Consider the following 20,872-nt stretch of genomic DNA (forward strand, 5'->3'; position numbering starts at 1 on the left):
GGGCCTAAATATTTAGCTTCTTAGTCATTCACCTGGGACAGTTTTAATCTTTGCAATTGTAACCATTGGGAAAAATTACTGATTGCGTACTTAAAACCAGCCGGATTTAAAGCCCACACCCAGAGAATCGCTTGCTGTAGCCCCACGGCCACACCCAAGCTGGTCCCAGCCGTTCCACTTGCGTTTTATAATCCATCATCAGTATATTCAGAAGTAAAGTCTACCAACACAAGGTGTATGGCTCCGTCTGCTTGATAAGCAAAAAAATTGTTTGCAATTAATTTTATTACATACAGCTACGACACATTTAGTTTTCCAGGGCATATGCCCTTTCTTGAGTTTGAGGGGTTTTAAAGATGGTAAAAAAAGATGGCTTTGGCCATTTGCCCAAGATTACTAAACATCCTGAAGCCCAGTGAGAAGAGTGGCTATTTGATATCTCAAAGTCTCAGTCTGAAGGTCACTGGTCATATGCAGATCACTTCATTAGCACAGGCAATTAGTTTGTAATTACTGTTTTGGGTAATTCTGCGTGGTAGAGCTGATGCATCCCTATAGCATCAATCCACGCAAGCAGAAGGCATCTGTGCAGCCCAAGTGCAGCAGATCCTGTTGGAAATAGGAGATCCTAAATACGTTGCTCTTCCCAGTGGATCGCTGATGTTTCACGATGATGGATCAGCAGAGTTTCCCTGACTGTTGTAATTTAGAAAAGCAGGTTTTACAAACTCATCCTGGCTAGAAGACTGCAGAAGGCCCTTGGTTAATCAGGAGCCTGGGTAACACAGGGGCTCTGGGCTCTGCACACCCCTACGAACTTATCTTTGCAATATGTGCAAAGGAAAACGTTTTAAATTTGTTTGTGTTTGATCCCAGGGCTGACCGTTCGCCGTTTCCACTGCTGCCTTGCCTGTTCTGTGTCACAGTAACAGCAGTCAACACGGACAATTTTGTTCAGATGCCTTGTTGTGTTTTACTGCACAATGCATAAAATGTAACCTGATAACGCACAAAAGGGATTTGGCATCTTTGCTTTGTAGCGCGAACAGTGTTATTGTTATGGGCCATCCAAAATATGAGTCAGCCTGCGGGGATACGGCGGTGCAACACACCAAGCAGCCAGAGCCAGCGTGGGCTGCGGCAGCTCGGCTCGGCTCGGCTCGGCTCTGCCTGCAGATGTGCCGTTCTCCCTGCAGATGTGCTCTCCCACTGGCGGTGGCTGCGACTCTTGCCTTTCACTTGTCCTCTTTCGAAAGGACAAGCCATTCAGAAATGGCATTTGTACCGCTTTCAGGCCGATGGATACCGCATTGTACAGTAATTGGTTAAATTTATGTGGCATGTGGTTTCATTCAGCTGATCTGGACTGCGCTGCAACAGCCAGGCACACCCTGGCCTGACAGGAATCACGAATCCCCTTCTCAGCCAAAGACGCTCAAGCGAACATAAAACAGACTGAGAACCAAAAGGCCAATGGACTCTTCCTTTCAAAGCTCCCGAGACCCTTAATCCCCACGTATCCTTTTTCCACACGCTGCTTTACATGCCTGATTGAAGCCCGAGTGATGGAAACCCAATTAGCAGAGGGAGGGGAACGTCCAGGCACTGAGATCAGGACGCCTGTTCCTGTCACACATGAAGTCACTCGTACGGAAACGGCGAGTTGGGATCTCAAGAGCCCCTTGAAATGATAAATCTACAGAAAGCAGAAAGGACAAGGCCAGCAAGAAAGCCCAGAGAAAAATCAGCTGCACAGATAGACAAAAGGAGAAAGAAACGAGAGGCTTTGAGAGAGAAATTGGTTAGAAATTGGTTAGACCTCGACTTGGGGAGGTCTGCTCTGCCAGGGCTTCGGGATAGCTGCGGAGAATGTGGTGGAGTGTGTTTAACATGGACATTGTTCTACCAGTGGGACCCAGTGTTGCAATGCTATTCTCTTTAGAACAGTTAAAAATGCCAGAAAAATGAGATTTTGTAGTGACATTACTCAGGCAATTTCCCACGTCCTCAAAATGCGGCTGGAGACTGGACGCTGGGTAGAGCCCGTTTCCACCAGCGTTGCAGGGGGCACGGCTCGTCTTATGCCACGAAGCGGTGACTCTCCTCTGCTCCCGTGGGGACGGGACCCGCGTCCGGGTCTCCCCAGGAACACGCTCTGTAAGACAGCCTCACCGGCCTTGGCACAGCAAGGCTTTCCAGGCGCATTCCTCCATAAGACGTGATCCTGACATTGACTCAACGCTGGATGCACATCTGGGATTCAGTCACTCGTTAGCAACGTTTAAGTCACGTTTACTTGGAAAACAGGCACGAGAGGGACAAAGGAAACAGCTGACGGGAAATGCAGTTGTTATATCTCCACTTACCTGACCTGTGAGGTCCTGGGGTAACCGGGACACTCATGTGATTGACAGCCCCTCACCTTCACCTTGCAGGCAGCCCCAGCTATGCCCACGGGCGTTGCCAGGCACGTGGTGCAGCCGAGGCCCCCAGCAGGGTTGCTCCAGCGGTGCTGGCGGGCGACAAATAGGACCTCAAGCCTGGTCTCAGGGAACAGCCACACAGCCCCTCAGCCCTCCTGCCTGCCCTGCGAACCTGGGCACGCAGCACAGGGCACTGAGCAAGACGCACCGAAATTCACCGAAATGAAGACACGGCACAGAGTTTTTAAATAATTTTATAATTTCCTGATGAACTTAGTCCGTGAATAAAAAAAGAAGAAAAAAAATGAACAAAGTGTTTATATTATCAAGGCAAAGTTGAATATAACACATTTTCTTTGCAATTTCATTATCCTGTCAGTAACATGACTCCAGCAATAAAACACATACAAGTTGAAGGCAGCGTGCGCACTTGCATCACAGACATCAATGTCTCCCGCTGCTGTTATTTCAAAAAGGAATTCAAGTACGCTAGATCCCATCCCCAAAGCCTGTCTCCCCCTCCGCTAAAGTGCAACACGTCCCTTCCAAAGCAAATGAGGGATCCGCGTCTGTGGAGTGGATGGAGCATCCCACAGATTTTTTTTTTAACCCCACAAATGATTTGTGAACCTGCTGTGCGGCTCTCCTCATTTACCGACTTGGAGGGAAACGGCAATATACTGTTTTAGTGGGCTTGGAGCAGCATGTTAGGCTAGCACAGAAATTATTCCCCTGTTCGTGGTCCTGTTTGATTCATCCTCCTTCAGCGTCTGAACAGATAAAGGCATTTGCCGCTAAAGCCTCCCCACATATACTGTAATGAGCGTGTCAGTAAGGGCCAAACGCAGCTGCCCCTGGGCAGGCAGGGAGGACAGAGACTTGGCCGTGTCCACGGAGAGCTGGCAAGATGGGGTAGATTAAAGGAACAACGTCTACTCATAAAATTTGGCTTTTAGATAACCAGATTTTATAACAAAAAAGAGTACACGTGACTGATAGACCCATTTTTTGCCAGTTTCCAAACGGAAAAACAATGTTTTGAACAAAAAGCCCCAACAAAGCACTGAGAACCTGAAGTGGAAACTTCTATTTAAAACCAAAAGTGATTGACTTGATTTTCAAGATCCAAACTAGAAGTGCAAAACGGGGACAAACAGCGTACGGTAAGTTTGGTATAAAAAATACATTCATTTAATGGAATTCTTTACCTAGTCTCATAGGCAAAGCGATTTGCGTGGGGTTTTTTGTTTACGTTACATGCCGGTTTAGCCTCACGTTGTTCCTTTTAAGCAGCGCCAAGTCTTCGATGCAACCGCAGCCGAAGGCGGCTGCTAGTCCTTTCCCGTAGCATCACCCGCTGCGGCTATGTGACCAATACCGGATGCAAAGAAGTGCAGCTTTGATAATGGGCCTACACACGGCTACCTGCACCAGCCGATCTGCGCTTGCACGTGTCCCCGGTATCGATGGGTGCGATTGAGGAGACAGGGAAAATTTGGCCACAGCATTCGGCCCATTTACATCACCGGTTCCTATCTTAAGGGACACCTGGTGTTGATAACCGTTACCAGGAAAGATGGATCTCCAAAATACTGTTTCATTCTGCCCATTTCTGTATTACACGCGTACAGTATAAACCTGGGAAAGCAGGAATTTATACAGGGTTTGTAACATTTCCTAAGAGGCCAAGCTGCCTTGGACCTCAAAAGCCTGTGAAAGGCAACTGGTTATAATTATAAGCCCACAAATCCTTTTCCGTGCAATCCCGAGAGGAGGAGTCACGGCTTTGTTGCTTCTTTACTTGAATTCCTTTTGATGAAATTTATTTTTATATATTTTTTTAAAACACATCTTTTTCAGTTCTACTACTATCTTTTTTTTAATCCGACAACAGACACACATTGTTGGTAACTGCCCCAGCCTTAGGACCACACAGACAATATCGACAAGCAGAAAACAAAACAGGAAGAAACACCCCTGAAAAAGTCAGGAGAGATACTGATGAAAGGGTTACAGCACTCACCACACACACTGGAAAAAGTCAGGATTTCTGTGTTTATGCTTTTGACACTAAAAAGTTTTGAAACAGTTTTTCTTTTTTTTTTTTAAAAATAGTCAGCGGACACAGCCATTTTGTTCAGAAGGATTTGCTGTTGCGTAAGGTTCCTTCCATTTATGTGGAAAAAACAATTAAAAACATTATATTATTTAAACACCCCCCTCCCCCCCAACACTCCTTTTCCTCGCCACGCTGGCAAGACGGGTTGGCAGAGTTGGCCTTGCCAGGCGCGATGCCCCGTGCCCGACCCTCCCACCCCGCCGGCTTCGCTGGGGCAGTGTTAGTTATCCACGGCCTTCTGCATCCTCTCCCGTTCCCTCTTCCAGTGCGGGCGTTGAGCTGAGTAGAGGCTTCCTTTAATATCAGACGCCTTGATTGTACTATTTCCCTTTTGCATTTCATCAGAGTCATTTGAGGAATATACGCATTACTTACATAGAGAAATTTTTGCTTTAAAATGGTATCAGCGCGTGACACTCTATGCCCTTTGTAAAGACCCCTTCAGTGGCAATGATTGGCAATTAGTACAGGAGTGGGGACTCAACCCTGTCAACCTTCTACCAGTTGTAGAAATTCCCCAACAAATTGAGCATTAGCAGCAGAATGGGTGGGAATTACAGGGCAAATGAAAAGAGGTGCCCCTTTGGTTCAAAAAACAGGGTCATGTCTACGAGATTTATGACATTAACGCTCCCTTGTGCAAAATACCGAGAGCCCCAAAGTACCAGAAAATTTGCTAGAGAAGGGATATTCCAGCCATGCAACCAGAAACAGCACACACAGCTTCGTGCATCGTCAGACCTTCACCTTCCGTCCCCCCGGACTTGGCAAAAATCAGATACTCCAAAGAGGGTTTGGCATTTTCTAGAGGGAAAGCTGGTCAAAGGCAGTCAAAATGAGAGAGAATACTAGAAGCTTAGAGCTTCGTTTGGGAGCACGCCAGGCAATTCTTCTTCCAATCGCAAACAGTGCTCATGTCCTCACCCTGTAATTCTAGTGTTGTAATGTCCTTTTAGTGTTTTACATGAGGCTGGATTCAGAGGAAATATGTACTTGGACTTGTGGATATCATGAACACGCGTGGTTGAGGTGTCAGCTTTTACACTCTATGTGGGCTTCAAGCTTGAGTTATTTTTTAGCCCTAACCCAGCTAAAATGATCTATTAAATTTTCTACAGACAGTTCCTCAAGTCCTTACATCTCTCAGTTTCTCTACAAATGACAGCTTGAAAGGAAAAAAAAAAGTATTAGAGCAACGAAAACTTTCACAGCTCCCGTAGCAAACGGAACTTCATTCAACAGGAGAAGAAAAAGCAAGTTTCCCCAGGCTCCCCGGGAAGGGCCCCTGAATTTCCCAGAGCTGCTGTGTTGCAGGACTGCTGTGGTAGGAAACTGTCTGCATCTGCCTGGCTGCTGACACCTGCGTATAAGATTTTAAGAGAGCAGTGGTGGGTTAGGCAACTGGATGAGCATCGCAGTATGTGCACACACATGGCCCCTCTGCCATGTGCCCGATATGCAATTTCATGATGGATTACGATAACAAAATCCCTTCGTTGCCCTAAGGCCAATGGTGCGGCACGCCATACGAGCAAAAAGAAAAAGCTTTCACTGGTCGCGTTCAGCATTAAATTGTAGCCAGCAGCACCTCCCAAATCACATAGTTCCTCAAGCTATTCACCATGACAAGATCTCTGTCGACACAGGATCAGAGAGATTACCTGAAATAGTTCAGCGGAGATCAAGTCGGATCAAGTCTGTTCCCAAATGAGATCTGCTCTCTCCCTGAAAGCACTTTACTGAGGTCTAAGATCAATGTTTAAGGTGGGAAGCCTAGAAGACCTAGAAAAAAAAGCGGTTAACGAGAAAAATTGCAAAGGCCCAACAATCCAGATGGGAGGAACAGCAGGTGTGTGGCCGGGAGATAAAAGACCAAATGGCCAGCGTGAAAACTAGCCAGGCTTGACAAATCCTCTCAGGGAAGAGGCCGGGAGATGTGTAAACAGTGAGATTCACCTGGCTGCCGACGCGTGGATCCTGTACATGCTGTCATGACAGCGCCATGCCTTTGGCTGGGGCACTTGCAACTCTGGAAATGCAGCCACAGGCTGGCAGCTGAGTTAAAGATGCAGAAGAACCAGGACTGAAACTCGCAGCTTTCCTGCAATGAAGGGGCAACGCAGTAACCCAAGGGAACTGAAATAACAGCCTGAAGTGGCCACCCCTCGTTCCCATCCCCTCCCCCTGCCTGCAGCAGAAACACTATCAAGGAACATCTCAGTAAGAGGTTTACAAGCAGGAGTCATTTGAACCATCGATAAGGGAAATTCCACAGCTTCTCACAGAGGAGGGATTGTTTTACAGCAGGGAACCAGGGCAGCTGGAGATTTGACCATATAAGTTAATGAGATAGTCAGGAGTGGTGGTGGTGGTGCGATGATGTTAGGCTGATGGCTCTGATGCTTTTACAGGCGGCATTAAATTCCTTGAGTGTGTAATTAGGGGTGATGAAGAAAAAGCAAGAGGAAAGATTTCAAAACAACAGCTCCTATCGAAACGTGCTGACTCAAATAATGGGACCAACGGGGTGGTTCTGGGATGAGGCACGGCTCAGCGGTATGTACAGTCACTGTCTACATGCCTTCCGGTGTTCCCCCCCTGCACACACTCAGGTTCCCATTACTCTCCTCATCCACGACAACAAAAGCTTCAGACACAGGCTGCTACTACAGCAAGAACCAAAGCTACGTTTCCTGATTCGCAAAGCACTGGCAGTTCAAAACGCGGGAAAGGTGTGATCACCTCTTCTTTGGAGCCTTACATACTTCTTCCTAGTGGACACCATGGTTATGGATCCAGTTCCTCCTGCTGAATCATTACAGTAGAATGAATTGGGATGTGATTTATTTTAAATCAGTTAGTTTTCAATAGAGTCTACAGGTATATAAGGTTTCAGATTTGCCCAATTTTCAGTGCTTGTTTGAAAAAAGACAGGGTACATCTTCCCTTACTCAAACTTTTGCTGATCTCCTTTCTATTCGAAGCAATCGGTCACTTCTAAAGATAAAAATAAGGTGTGAAAGACCTACAGGGGAGCTGTGCTGTGGATGTGAAAGACATGAGAAATGCAGTTTTCCTGAAAGGACTTGGAACATTTTCCTTAGCATAACAGTTTAGTGATTAAGCTCAAAATATAGTAAGTCCTATGGAATTAAACTGCAGGCTCTGAATGGGAGGTTTACTGAGAGGATTCATAATTAGCTAGTGACTAGAAAACCAAGATTTCTTCCACTGCTATGTTGATATTTGGTCTCCTTTCCCCCTCCCCTCATTCTCTTAAGTAATATGAGAAAGCTAAAGGGGAACAACTCCTTTAAGGAGCACATGGGGACGTGTTAAAGGGTTCTGTCCTGCAGATGCCCCCAGACACACATAACCACTGGTAGCCAGGAAAAAACGTGTCTCCCCATTAATGCATAGTCCAAGAACGAACACCCAAGTCCTACTCATAAAATAGGATTCTGACTTGCTACCACAATGACAAACCGACCTGCTATTTCAGGTCATATTACCTATCAGCAGGGGCTTTAATGAGTGTCAAAGATGGATGGGAACAAGACTAAGGCCTCTCATATACATATAAGAATTGCACTGGTTTAACTAAAGCTGTGATTTTACACCTATTTACTCAGCTGGGTGCCAACTCCAGCAGAGATGCTCCTCTTTATAAGACTGGGTTATTGCTCTGAACTCAAACTCATTCCTTGTCAACCTAAGCTAAACCAAAATAAATTAAATTATAATTATAGTAAGAACTATGTTACCGATTTACCTAACTTAGCTTTGAAATTATACTTTTAAGCTAAATGATGCAATTTTCTCATTTACAAAACACCGAAGACTCTTCTGATGGCAGCTAGTGTTCACAAAGCTATGGCCTGAAAAATTGGCAATGGACAAACTATACAAGTTAAAGCCGGGAGCTGACCTGTTGACCACACCTGCTTGAAGGGAGAGAGCTCTCTATAAAATAAGAACTTAGGAGACACAGACCTATGATGAGAAACCTCAGCTAAAAACCCCAAGAAATCAACAGATGAAAACAGTTACCTGAAAAAATGCCCTACTCGGCACTTCAGAGTCAGATCAGTGAACAATAAAAATCAAAGTTAAGTAAACAGAAAGTACCAGTATGCCTACTTTGTTTCCCAGCTGATAGATGAAGCGACTAACAGAAACAAAATGGGAAACTTTCCTTTCCTCGCTCTGTTATTTAAGAACATAAAAGATATTAAGACAGGCAGCGAGACCTAAGCTAGCTAGCTGATGCTGGCCAGTCACGAGCCATAATCAGAGCACGCTCAGGTTTGGTTTTAGCACTATGAAATTCAGGCTTTCAGCTTTTATGGGAAAAAAAAGAAAGAAAAAAGAATCAATAAATGAATAAAGGCAAGGGCACCCTTCTGCAACCTCATGGAGAACTAGAGCTGCTTGTATTCAGTGGATCCCCTCTTCTTTGCTCAGTAGACTTGGAAGAGCTCTGGTTAGCTGTATCCAAAAGTCACCATTGACAAAGTCAATGAGGAATCGGATTCTAAAGTAGAAAGGCAGTGAGAAGATGAATGCAAACATGACTGATTAATCATAGACTGGAAGAACCTAGAGAGCATTTAGTTTTTAGAGTTTTTTTTTTTCTTTTGTTTTCTTTGTAAAAGGTGCACCGGAAGTTTCTATTCCATTTTCTGTCTTTCACATTCCTATCCACTCTCATGGCTCCTTGGATTGACTGGGCTTGGCCACTGGTGTGCTGCTCCGGTGGGGCTAGTGGCTGAGGTCATGACGACTCCTCAAGTGCATTGACGACTTGCTCCAGGATGTCAGGGCAGTGATCCGCTATCTGCTGTAAGATGGCATTGGCAAACTCCTGCAGCTCTGCGCTTTCCTTCTCGCCCTTTTCTAACTCGTCATGAAGCTGCAAGAAAAACACAGAGGCATGGTCATTTCTCCGCTATTGAACGTGTTCACTGTATAACGAGACCTGCCCAGCCAGCAGGCTCAGCTCTAAGCTAAACCACCACTTTTAGAAAGGGAACTAGCAGAGGCATAACATGTTGGGCACTTCCAGGATTGGCATCTTCCCGTGGTGACTCCCTCACCAGAAGCTGGATGCTCTCCCCCCTCTTAATTTCACTTTTTCACTACAGGACCAGGCTTGTGACCTTCCCAGTTAAGGCCACGTCAACATGGGAAAACTAACTGGCTTAACGATTCCTGAACAAATTGTTTTACAATAAATATTAGAAAAGCTTCCTCTGTAGGATGTTTTTCTGAAAGCAACTGTGTTCCAGAAGCAATACAGCATTTTGCTAGTACATTATTTTAAATAGTTTGACTTTTATTCAGGAATAATGGGATGTTTTATAGGACATTACTTCAGAATTACTTCCTATAAGAAATCAATAGAAATGATTATACATAATTATACCTAATACACTCTGAGTTAACCAGAATTCTATTTTTTCTGCGGAATTTATCATTTTCAGACACTGTGCTTCCTAACTCAGTCATAAGATGACTATACACAATTGTGGTGGAGCATACAGGGGCTTTTGTTTACTAACGTTGCATTTCCTGTTGGATCATTCTTTGTTCAGATTGAAATTGGCTCAGAATGACATGGAACTTCAAAACTTTATCTTATTCACTCTGTCTACAGTCGATAAACTGTTTGTCCAACAAGCGGTGTTACAAACCATGCCACACAACGTCTTGGAGTATATGTGAACATAATTTTTAGCTCCGAGTCTAATGCCACTGCCAGAATTAGGGGCCCACAGAGTCTTAATGAAGAGCAGAAAACATCTGCCTTCAGTAATCTGTTTATCTGATCAGCAATTGATAAAGTCCATGCTAGCCTGTGAACTGTGCAGAATCCCAAGTGAGGCTGTAATTTGTGCAAGCATTTTAGGGATTACTGTACTCAGGATGGTCTAAGGATCTAACAAAACAAGGAGAAGCAGCATCTCTTATTAGACCAGATGACATAGATAGATTGGATAAGCTTTCAAGCATATAGCTCTTTCACATACTATACATCCAAAAAACTTTTCTGTTTTTTCAGTGATGTGATTCCTTCTAATAAAGTATATTCCATATTAATATAAGACAAGCATATTTGTAGCAGGTACATACTACTTAGATGTAGTCTTAAGTTTATTGCAAGCCTCTGCATCCAAATTTCTTTTTCATTTTGAGCAGCTGTAGCAACTAGCTTATCTGTTTTTGGACATTCTTTTAAGTTTGATTTTTTTTCTAATATTATCTGGCAGTCCCATAACATTTCTTATTCCTAAGTTATTAATATTTTTATTGGAACTCTACTGTGTTCATGTGTGTCATGGAAAAGATGTCAAATTGGAATTTTTCATCCATGAAGGGATAACTGGTCATCAGTATGCACATTTCTTGATCTATATTTTGTACTTCTGTAACACTGCTCATTGTAGGTTTTAAAAAGAGAGAACTGTCAGACAGCAGGACAACAGGGATCATTTTACCACCGTAAAAGCACAATGCATTGGGAAAGGTTATATTTCTACAATTAAAATTCTAATCTGATACAACAGTACATCTCTGTTTAGTGATGGTATCAAGCAAAGCACAGGAGATTGTTACTGCAAGAAATACCGCATAAAAACAAACAGCCTAAGAACGACTATAGAATAATCACAAATGCTTTTTAAGGAAGTTACGGTATAGACTTCTATAGACAAAAGTGAGAGAAAGGAAATTAAAAGGGTAAGCCTGCTACACTATTCCCTTTACTAGGCAGGGTAGCATATAGTAAATTATTTGGGCTTTGCGTGCTGAATGTTAGTTTAATATGTTCTTATGTGCTTTGTTCCTACTGGCTGCCGTACTCACAGAACAGCTATACGAATCCGAGAGAGGCTCATGCCAAGAATCACAATGCAAAAGCAACCTGATCCTGCTCTGCGGAGTGACATGAGCCGGGGAAGCGGGGAAAACGAGAGGGAGGGAGCACTCCGGGCTGTGCAAGGGCTCTCGGGGGAGAAGAGGAAGAGGGGGGGAATTCAACAGTAACCCATAATGGATCAGAAATGGCACACTGCGGATAGGCGATTATCCTGGTTCCAACAGCCTGGCAGAGTTATTAGTCGGAAACTTGCAATGGATGGATAAGCCTAGGAGAGGTCCAGTCAGCAAGCAGGATTGAAAGAGTCAACACAGCCAGCTAGGAGCAGTGCTGGATATTAAAAGCCGGGAGACTGGGTTTCAGGGACTACCTCCGAGTCTCAGGTTGCTCAGCCTAGTGAAACCCCAGCGATTCAGGCAGCCCCAGTTACAGCAGCCTGCAAACCTCCAAACCGCTGGTAAATTCACGGGACTGGTTTGAACGTTGAGCTCTGAGGCAGGGCTTCCTTGGCTTCTCGGGCCATCGCAAAGATTTCACGGTGCCATTCATCAGAAGAGTGGGAGGTCGTGGAGGTCGGGAGAGATAGTAAGTAACAGGAGAAGAAGCCAACGATGTAATTCTCCTTTTCTTTATCCGGCTCCTGCAAGGGGCCTCGGCTCTCGGTCCGCAGGAGGAGAACCAGGAGAGGGCAGTGTTAGCAGGGAAAGCAGGGGCCGGCTCCTTGCGGGTCCAGCACCACCACCTGCCCAGCCAGCATCCCTCCTCCAGGCGTTTCAGCCAAATCCTCCAGGTGAAGCTCCAGGAAAGGGCAAAGCAATTAAATAACCAAATATAAAAGCAAGCTCAAAGAGATTAGCCTTCAAAACTGAAAGGAGATTGGTGGACAAGGGAGAATCCTGCAGGATGTTGTCTTCAGTGGGGCAGTACTGCAAAGTCAGTGATGTCTCAGTTTCTTGCTGTACTAGTCAGCATTTATGTATTTATAAGATTCCTTATAAAATCAAGGTAAGCCCAACAAAATAATCCCATGCCAAAGCTAAAATAAATAAAGTGCAATCAAACAAAAGTAACCAACTTAACCAGATGAAGAAAATATTTCCAAGAAATAAGCTTTTGACCATCAAGAGCCCATAAGGAGACGGCTCTGAATGCTGAAGGCCAGCAATAATACTTTGCAAATTAGCGCAGACAGAAAGTCTACACAGCTGGCTGGCAGATGTCTGTGATGAAACGCCTTTGAAAAAAGTAGCAATGATAGCCTTGTGTTGAGTTTGCTAGCTTCAGAACATCTAGGTTTAATAATGCGATTTCTACTTAAACAAAAACATCTTAATTGACTATGTGGCTGGTTGCAGCATTTCTATATCATGTATGTCATCTCCGTTTACGTCATTCCTTTCAGAAACAGCTGTGAGCAGCATACGTCACTCCTCATTCAGACAAGCTCCTTAATGGGGAACATCCAGTCCTCCGTGGTATAACTTGATTCACCTAGATGTTCGGCAGTCCAAATTTTAAGGAAGTTTCTCTAAAAGTATTGCTATCAATTCTGCTCCTGGTTTCCTAGATTTTCTTCTTGTGAAAGCAAACGGAAATGGTGTTACCTTCCCCATGCCATTTTTCTATGAAAATAAAGAAGTGTTAACAGTCCTTTTTTGCTGGCATTTTCAGCTGAGGATATGAGGAGATTCATACACTCGCCTCACAGAAATAACCAAAAAAGAGAAGGCAAGGCCAGATATGTTTGCCTAGTTGATGACAAGTAAAAATAGACAGCTCACAAAGAAAAGGATAGCAAGGACCCCAGAAGTGCTTCATAGTATTTATACTTTATCTTTGGATAGAAGAACAGAAAGGACCTTCAGCATCTCAGGGGAATGGAAGCTTGCAGATAATCTGCAATAGATTCAGACACTTTTCACCACTGCTGCCTTCCTTCCTGGGTTTAGAGCAAGTCATGACAGGAATACTTTTCCATTTATAGTTAAACTCCATCGGTGAAAAAAATCCCAAACAATTCACCATGAATTTAGCTTGCATTGTGCTACTCTGGTCCAAGATATTCCAGAACTTAAAGGTTAATTGACATTCAGAGGGAAGATAACTTCATAGCTAAGAAATAGGATGCTATGGTTTTATATGCACACTAGGTGAATTGTGGTGCTGCTCTGCAGAACCTTTGTGGCCTTTGCTTATTCCATAACATAAACAAGGCAACATTAAGCTAAGATCCTTTAAAATTTATTTATATGAAGGAGGCTTACTCCCCAAAGTGTTATTTTCTTCTTGTTAACAATTCCACAAAAACACTGATGAAAAAAGGCAAACAAAAATAAAGTAGTATCTCATCTCAGGCTAAGGACAGTAAAACTGAATACAGAACATGAGGTGCTTGTAGAGCAGCACAAAAAGAAAGTTAACTGCAGGACTTCTACAAGGCTACAATACTGGGATCTGGAATTATGTTTCTCCAAAGTTTAGGTGTTTCTGGATCAGGCTATGGTTAGTCTGAAAAACAGGTTTAGAGCTTAAAGTAACAGAAATAAGCATCAAAAAGAAATTCAACTGATTTAATCTTAACCTTTGTTTTGTCTCAAAATAAGTTAAACTACACTGTATCTCAGGCAAATGGTCAAGAGCTTTTGCATCTTCCCAGACCAATCAGTGTAAATACGTATGTTTGAAGTAGTGAGAGCCAATTACATACAAACCTTTATTTCTCAACTGTAGACCTAAAAAAGGGCCAAAAGAATGGTTTAGGAATATGGAAATCCCAGTCTGCCAAACGTTAAAAAAAAAAAAAAAAATTATGTAGACCCTTAAATATTTTTGCTCTATCTGGAAATTTTGTTTTTATGTTAGTTTTTTCAAAATATTTAAAACACATGCATTTAAAAATTAAAGTAAGATTTCAAATTAAACATTCTGCCTTGTCTTTTAAAATAATGTAAACTTTAAAAATATGTTTTAAATATATTTAAATACATTTGAATAGATTTTACAACCAATTTTGACAAAAAACCGTGAAAAAATTTGTTGAGCGCTCTTGTACCATATATTTGAAATAACTTTGCACATGGGATTTATCCTGCATTCCTGAGCATCTCTAAGCTTTGTGAATAGCAGAAATACTATTATTTGCTTGGTAATGAATGAATTTCAAAATTCTGTAAATGGGAAGAAGGAATAAAATAAATGCCTGTAAGTTATGTTTTGCGTTTGACTGGAGTCGTTTTCCTGCAAATCCTGCACTTGCAGGTAATATGTCCATGCTCCAGCAACAGCGGCAATCATTTCACAGTCAGAGGACAATTTTCTGTTCATGTAAGTTCTGGTGTACGTCACACGCTGAAAATTAATGCTGCTATAGTGTACAGAAAGTTGTTATTCTGTGGCTAAGGAGAACAAATAATAATTACTGCCTGTACCACAGGGCTATCTGCTAGGGCCAGGCCCCGCTGACCTAAGCACGCATAATGCAGGCAAACCCCACAACCCTAATCCCCAACAGCTCACAATTCTGCACGATAAAGGGACTGTGAAAAAGAGTTAGGTGGCTACTTCTCTGAGTTTCAGTTGCAATGCGTTACCTCAGGCGTCAGTTTACCCTCTTGAAGCCGGACTGCTAGCCACTGCCAGAATTTCTCTGTGATGCACCCTTCATGCTGGGCTCGTACCTTGCCCCTTTCTCTGCTGACGAACTAGGCCTCAGCGTCCCCACCGGGACTCTGCCTGTTTAGTCAAGGCCGTACCTGACAGTCATAAACACAGGGAAAATTCACCTGCCTACAAGGCAAGTCTCAAATACCTCTCTTACACGTCCTAGCTGACGAGTTTTGGACAAACTTTTTAACTGTTAGGACAGAGGGTTGGCGGGCAGTTATGGTTTTGTACCCACACAGCACAAAACAGAGGAGAAAGGACAAAGCAGGAAGTACTTGCAATGAAATTATTAAGTTATATGCACCCAGTTATTTCAGGATCAGAGCTGGAGCCCTTTCTACTCTTTCCACGTTACTTATTTCTCTTTAAGAGGAAGATAATTTTGTTTATTACAAAGTGACGGAGAATCCCGTTAGCTCTGAAATTTCTGACACATGTTCCAAGAAAGGAACGTCCGCGGAATATTTTGGTTCATACAACCCAGTGAGCCAGAGAAGCCAACAAAGGACCCAGCTGCTCCTGCACGTGGTTCCTTTTATCCAGGAAGGATGCCCACAGGGGCCGTCCCAGCGACCCCTGCACCGCCAAGCAGAACCCGTAGCAGTAACTCATACCAGGAGAGGCTGCAAAAAGCTTCCGCAAGGACCACAGTGTCCGAGCAAGGCACAGAGTAACACAACTTGTTACTAATAGCAAAACATACGGAGAGGTGAGCTGCCCTCGAAAAAATAAGGCAATAGCTCAGGTTGGTACATCATCTGCTTGTAGGAACTGCTTGAAATGAGTCCAAAGTAAATTTCAGACACGCCACACCCACACACAAAACACTTGACCATGTCCTGAAAGCAATGTTTTTCCCTTTATATCTCTTTTCCAGTTAGGAATAGTTAATGTTACTGATTGATAGTATATATTTTGATTAAAATTAGCAATTCCATGCACAAATAAAAATGGATAATGTTCTGGCGTTATGGATACGGTCAACTTACAGATAATGTTTGTGACTTCAACCAGTATTTAAGAACTATGACACTGATCCCAAGTTCTCATCCTCATCCAAAACATTGATTTAATATAGAAGTTTAAAATGCTACAAAATGTCATAATTTTAGAGAGTTCCTATATCCATTACTTTCTCATCTAGACTCAGGAAATACATTTGCACACGAAGAAGGATATAAATTGTTGCAATTATTACTTCTAATTTCTAACAGAGACCAGAAGTGGGCTGTTTAACTTTAAAACACATTATGCATTCCCATAAGATTACAAATTAAAAATAAATGACATAAATCAGGTGGGGAAGATAACAAGCTAATGGAAGAGCAGTCAGAGAAGAAAGACAGGGTAAACTCTGAAGTAATAAAGCAATTTAGAATGACTAAATGCAAAACGTGGCAGAGTAATTTCTTTACAGAAACTAAATAAGTTGAGTAATTTCTCATAGATGATACAGAAGTAGGAACGCAAGTGGAATCTGAACAAAGTAGTACACAGGATGTTTATAAAATAGCTATTTGTAGTTTAGAGAGTAAAGTCTATCCCACTTACAATATTGTTTGTATAACAAATCAAAATGTGTGTGTAATACTTTCAAAATTCAGCAAGCATATATGCAATTTTAAGATGGAATTTGAAAGCTATGTACATGTGGTCTGGTGTCCCTTCATACAAAAAGCTTAACATTAACTTTGCTGAGAGTGAAATGTGAATTGTGTGCAATGTAAATTATGCTCCTTGGAACCATGCCATGACTATTTAACAACAGCAGGTTGTGACTGATACAGTGAAGCGACATTATCACATTTTTCCTTCCTCTGCTTTGAGCAGCTGAGCAGAAAAGACATTCCTGATTTCTCGGGAGAGGATTAGTAAGTAGGTGGATCCTTAGATGGTCTGTGCTTTGGCTGAAGCTGGTACACAAGGAGAGGGAAGACAACCTTTCCTCACTACAAAGGCTCTTCTATGACCGTAAAGATTTTTCAAAAGCGCCTCTAACTCACAGCCAAAGCAGTCATAGGTGCAACACCATGTTAGTAGTGGGGTGAGACAAGCTCCATAGCAGGTGTCCTCTGAGAGAGTATCTCACGGAAATACGTCTGCCCAGGTCCTACAGGCTGCCCTTGACGCCCAGGTCACAACGCAAATGCTGCCAGAAACACCTCTGGGGAAAGAGGAACAGGTTGATTGTGCGGGGAAAAAAAATGGTGCCTGCGGGCCAGCAGAAATAGGCAGGACCCCCAGCAGCCTGGACGAAGCCAGAATGTGTTGGACATGGCTGGAAAGAGCCACTGATGGCAGGGAGCAAAATGCCTCCTCCTCCTACTCTTAGGGTTAAGAAAATTATTTTAATCGGATGGGTCCTCTTCTATTGGAAGAAATATTTTGTCAGAACGACTGTAGGACCTATTGAAAATAAGAAGCTCTCCATAATATGAGGTTCCGCACATTTTAGAGCTGGATTTGAAATGACAAGAAACATTTATAATACTGCTTAAGCTATTAACGGAACAAACACTGTTGCCTACTACTAATATCTGGTTGCTCTCTTTGGTTGTCTCTTTTTACTTTTTTGCAGTGCTACCTTCCAACCACAGTGCAGCACGCCACTAGCAACATATTTAAATGGTGATTTTCAGCAAGTTCCTGTTTCTACTCTATTCTTTCCTTTTGTAAAGATAAGAGAAAAAACAAAAACTGAACTATAAATAAAAATGTGGACCATATCATTATGTTCTTAATGTCATTTCCTTGCATATAGGAATAAAATCCCTCACTGAAAGGCAACCATCTGAAACGTGAAACGTAGCAGTAGTTCTGCAGAGCCCAAGAATATTAACATAATGATATGTTTAGGACAAAGTGAAAGAAAATATTGTATTTAATAGAAATTGCTAGGATAATGCAATTATTTATAATGAATGAGTGGAATTCTTATTTCTCAGTGTCGAGACTTGGAACATTTTTCCTTCTTTCTGGTAACTTCAATTTTTTAATAAGAAAAGTTGAACAGGACATGAATGGGTCGAAGGACAGTTCCAGAAACAGTGTTGGTTAACTTCTTTGGGGACATTGGGTCAGAACTGACTCAAAGGAATATCTTCCACCACACAAATAACTTGATGACATGGTTCCAAGCACCGTAGATTCTTTATTGTCCACAACTTAGTCTAGTATACTAGTTTAGATTAGGTTTTGAGATACCGTATACTCATAAAGTACTGGCTTCAGGCCTTTATTACAAATGGACCAAAATTTTACTACAGTAAGCCAGCTTTACAAAACATCTTTGATAAAATGCCAAAAAGGAATGATCTAGCATCTTGGTCCCATATTTTGATTAAAATCAGTTGAAGTCATTAAGGAATATAGCTGAACTTAATGGTAGCATAAAGAAACTATTATACATGAGAGGTACCAATTATCAATCAAACTTTGAGAGTCCACAGAATTATTTATGTGGCAACAGATTCCCCTTAGAACCATGGTGTTGATGCTGGCAGAGGCTTTTCCGACAACGACTTGTACATTAGTTTCTGTGGGTCACTGTGGATGTGCTGGAAGAGCGAAAAGCTTACATCCACTTCATATACTGGTTTTACCTACCAGAAGAAGCCACAGAAAACTCCTACTATTTGTATCTGAGCCTCCCCAGCAGGTATGAGACACCTACAGGGTATATTGGCTATGATGAAACACAGCAGGACCAACCTCCGCCAATAATAGTTGCTGCAGTGGGAAATCACAGCTCCAAAAGCAGCAGTATGAAAATGAATTCTCAACTATTTATAAAAAAAAACCCCAAAACAAACTAAATAATCTCATTGGTGAGAAGTGGATACATTGGCATCATTCTTAAATATTATTGGTGTTCAGTTAAATGTAACCTCCCTAATCATGTTAGCACTTCTTAACATTCAAGAGGATTAATTTTTTCCCACTGAGGCTTGCGAAGCATTATCTACAGAAGATCATATTAGAAGGGACAGGACTGAATTTAATGCACTGGATTTGAAGTAATTTACAAAACTCATTAAAATTCCAAAGATGCAAAATGGGTATTCTGTGATGGGCTTCTGCGAATCTGGAGAACTGATTCCCACCCCCCATGGGAATACTTTAAACAAAGGAAATTCTGCAGTTAGAAACAGAAAAGGTCCACGACTTAAATGAAAAATGTGCTTTGTAAATTGAAATATATCATTAGTTTGTATTTTTCAACTGAAGCTTGTTAAATACAATCTAAGTGAGTATGGGAAAGCAGAAGAAACTGCTACATTTTAGCAGATGTTACTTACTCATGGGAATCACAAACAGAGTAGTAACTTTAAACAACTGTGGTGATAGCAAGGCAGATTTAAGACAATAATGGGAGAGGATAGAAAAATACATTTTTTTCTCTTCTCCAGGACAACTTAGATAATTCTTTTTCTCACAATTTATACTTAAATGCTTTCTTTACTGTGTAACCCATAAACATTGCTAATGGACTAGCAAAGTTTGAATGAGAAATATTATCTTTTATTAGACCAATACACAGAATTGGAAAGAGCAGATGCTGTTTTGGGCTGTCTGTTCAGAAGAACTTGCCAAAGAAAGCCTCTTCTATTTTCTTTACCTACATTCTCTTGATCAAATAGAAGATATCACCTATCCCCACAGATCCTGATTATATTCAAAGACCATCACAGCTGTAACAGACTCGTCACTTTATTTCAGGGATATCCAAACTTTGCCCGCATCCAGCCTTTACTTTTGTTTTCAGAGATGCCTCCTATACGTGCCACGGGTTTTGTCATCCAATGCTTCATCCCAATCTGACAGACAAGGTGGTTCAAAACGGTATGCCTCGTGTTTTGATCTATAACGTAGGAGCTGTACCTCTTTAATATATGAGGATGGCTTGTATTATACTGAAAAACTTTTAATCTTGTATCAGTGATTACAGAACCCAAGAGGTAAATAAAATGCTGACTCTGGGTGCGTAGGGGCTAGCAGGCTCTGCAGGGAAAAGGAATGTGTCAGACCTATAGAGGCAAATGTAGATATCGAGTGAGGCACACAGCACACGCTGAATCAAATAAATGTATGAAGACAGGTACAAAGACAGAGATCAACTGTCCTGCACCGTCTAGGCCCTGTTACAGGCATATTTATCTCCAGAGGCCTGCTCTTCTTTCCGAATCGTTAGACATGCTTCTGTTGGCTTCCTGTAATTCAGCTGCTCAGCTGCTCTCTCCAATTTTTGGATCAAAATTCAGCCTTGAATTGAAAGAGCAAGGAAATGAGCTTAAACATCACAAAAGAAGAAAGCCAGAGCTGAAGTGTTCAGGATAGGTTCAAGATAGTGTTCACTGACCCGCAAATCCACTTTTAACTATATAGGCCTTACACTAGTTTGTGTGCATACTAGATAGAGTTTGGTATAGCCATATGAAAGTGAATAATTTAGTGAAAGAATTGGCATTATAATCCAAAGTCAGGGTCAAAAAGATAAAACGAGTCACATCTATTTCTGGTAAAAGTTCCTTATATTAGTTTAACTAAAACAAAAAAAGCATTCTGTAATATAGGAGTAAAATTAAAAAGTTGAAAAGAAAAATAGGGAGGAATGAGAAAAAAGGGCTGTAGGGAATGATGAATTATAGTATGAAAACAAGAGATAAAAACGGCCAGTGAAGGGATTAAGGAAGGCAAGACATCACCAGAGCTGGGAGAAAGGAAGATTATTTCAGTAGTTGAATTATAGCTAGATTGACAGTCTCTGTAGAGACTTCATCAGACAAGCTG

General features: G+C 42.2%; 1 protein-coding gene across 2 annotated transcripts in view; it reads right to left on the reverse strand.

The window, feature by feature from the left end:
• Positions 1 to 2,664: 2,664 nt before the first annotated feature.
• Positions 2,665 to 20,872, reverse strand: part of ERC1 (ELKS/RAB6-interacting/CAST family member 1) — a 310,978-nt gene continuing 292,770 nt past the window's right edge. For both annotated transcript variants that reach the window (XM_009332891.1, XM_009332890.1), the window contains one exon: positions 2,665 to 9,454. In XM_009332891.1, the coding sequence (XP_009331166.1) occupies positions 9,317 to 9,454 (138 nt within the window). In that variant the 3' untranslated portion in view covers positions 2,665 to 9,316. The remainder of the gene's footprint in view (positions 9,455 to 20,872) is intronic.

This window comes from Pygoscelis adeliae, unplaced genomic scaffold, assembly GCF_000699105.1.
Source record: "Pygoscelis adeliae isolate BGI_AS28 unplaced genomic scaffold, ASM69910v1 Scaffold38, whole genome shotgun sequence".
In the NCBI taxonomy this organism is placed as follows: domain Eukaryota; kingdom Metazoa; phylum Chordata; class Aves; order Sphenisciformes; family Spheniscidae; genus Pygoscelis; species Pygoscelis adeliae.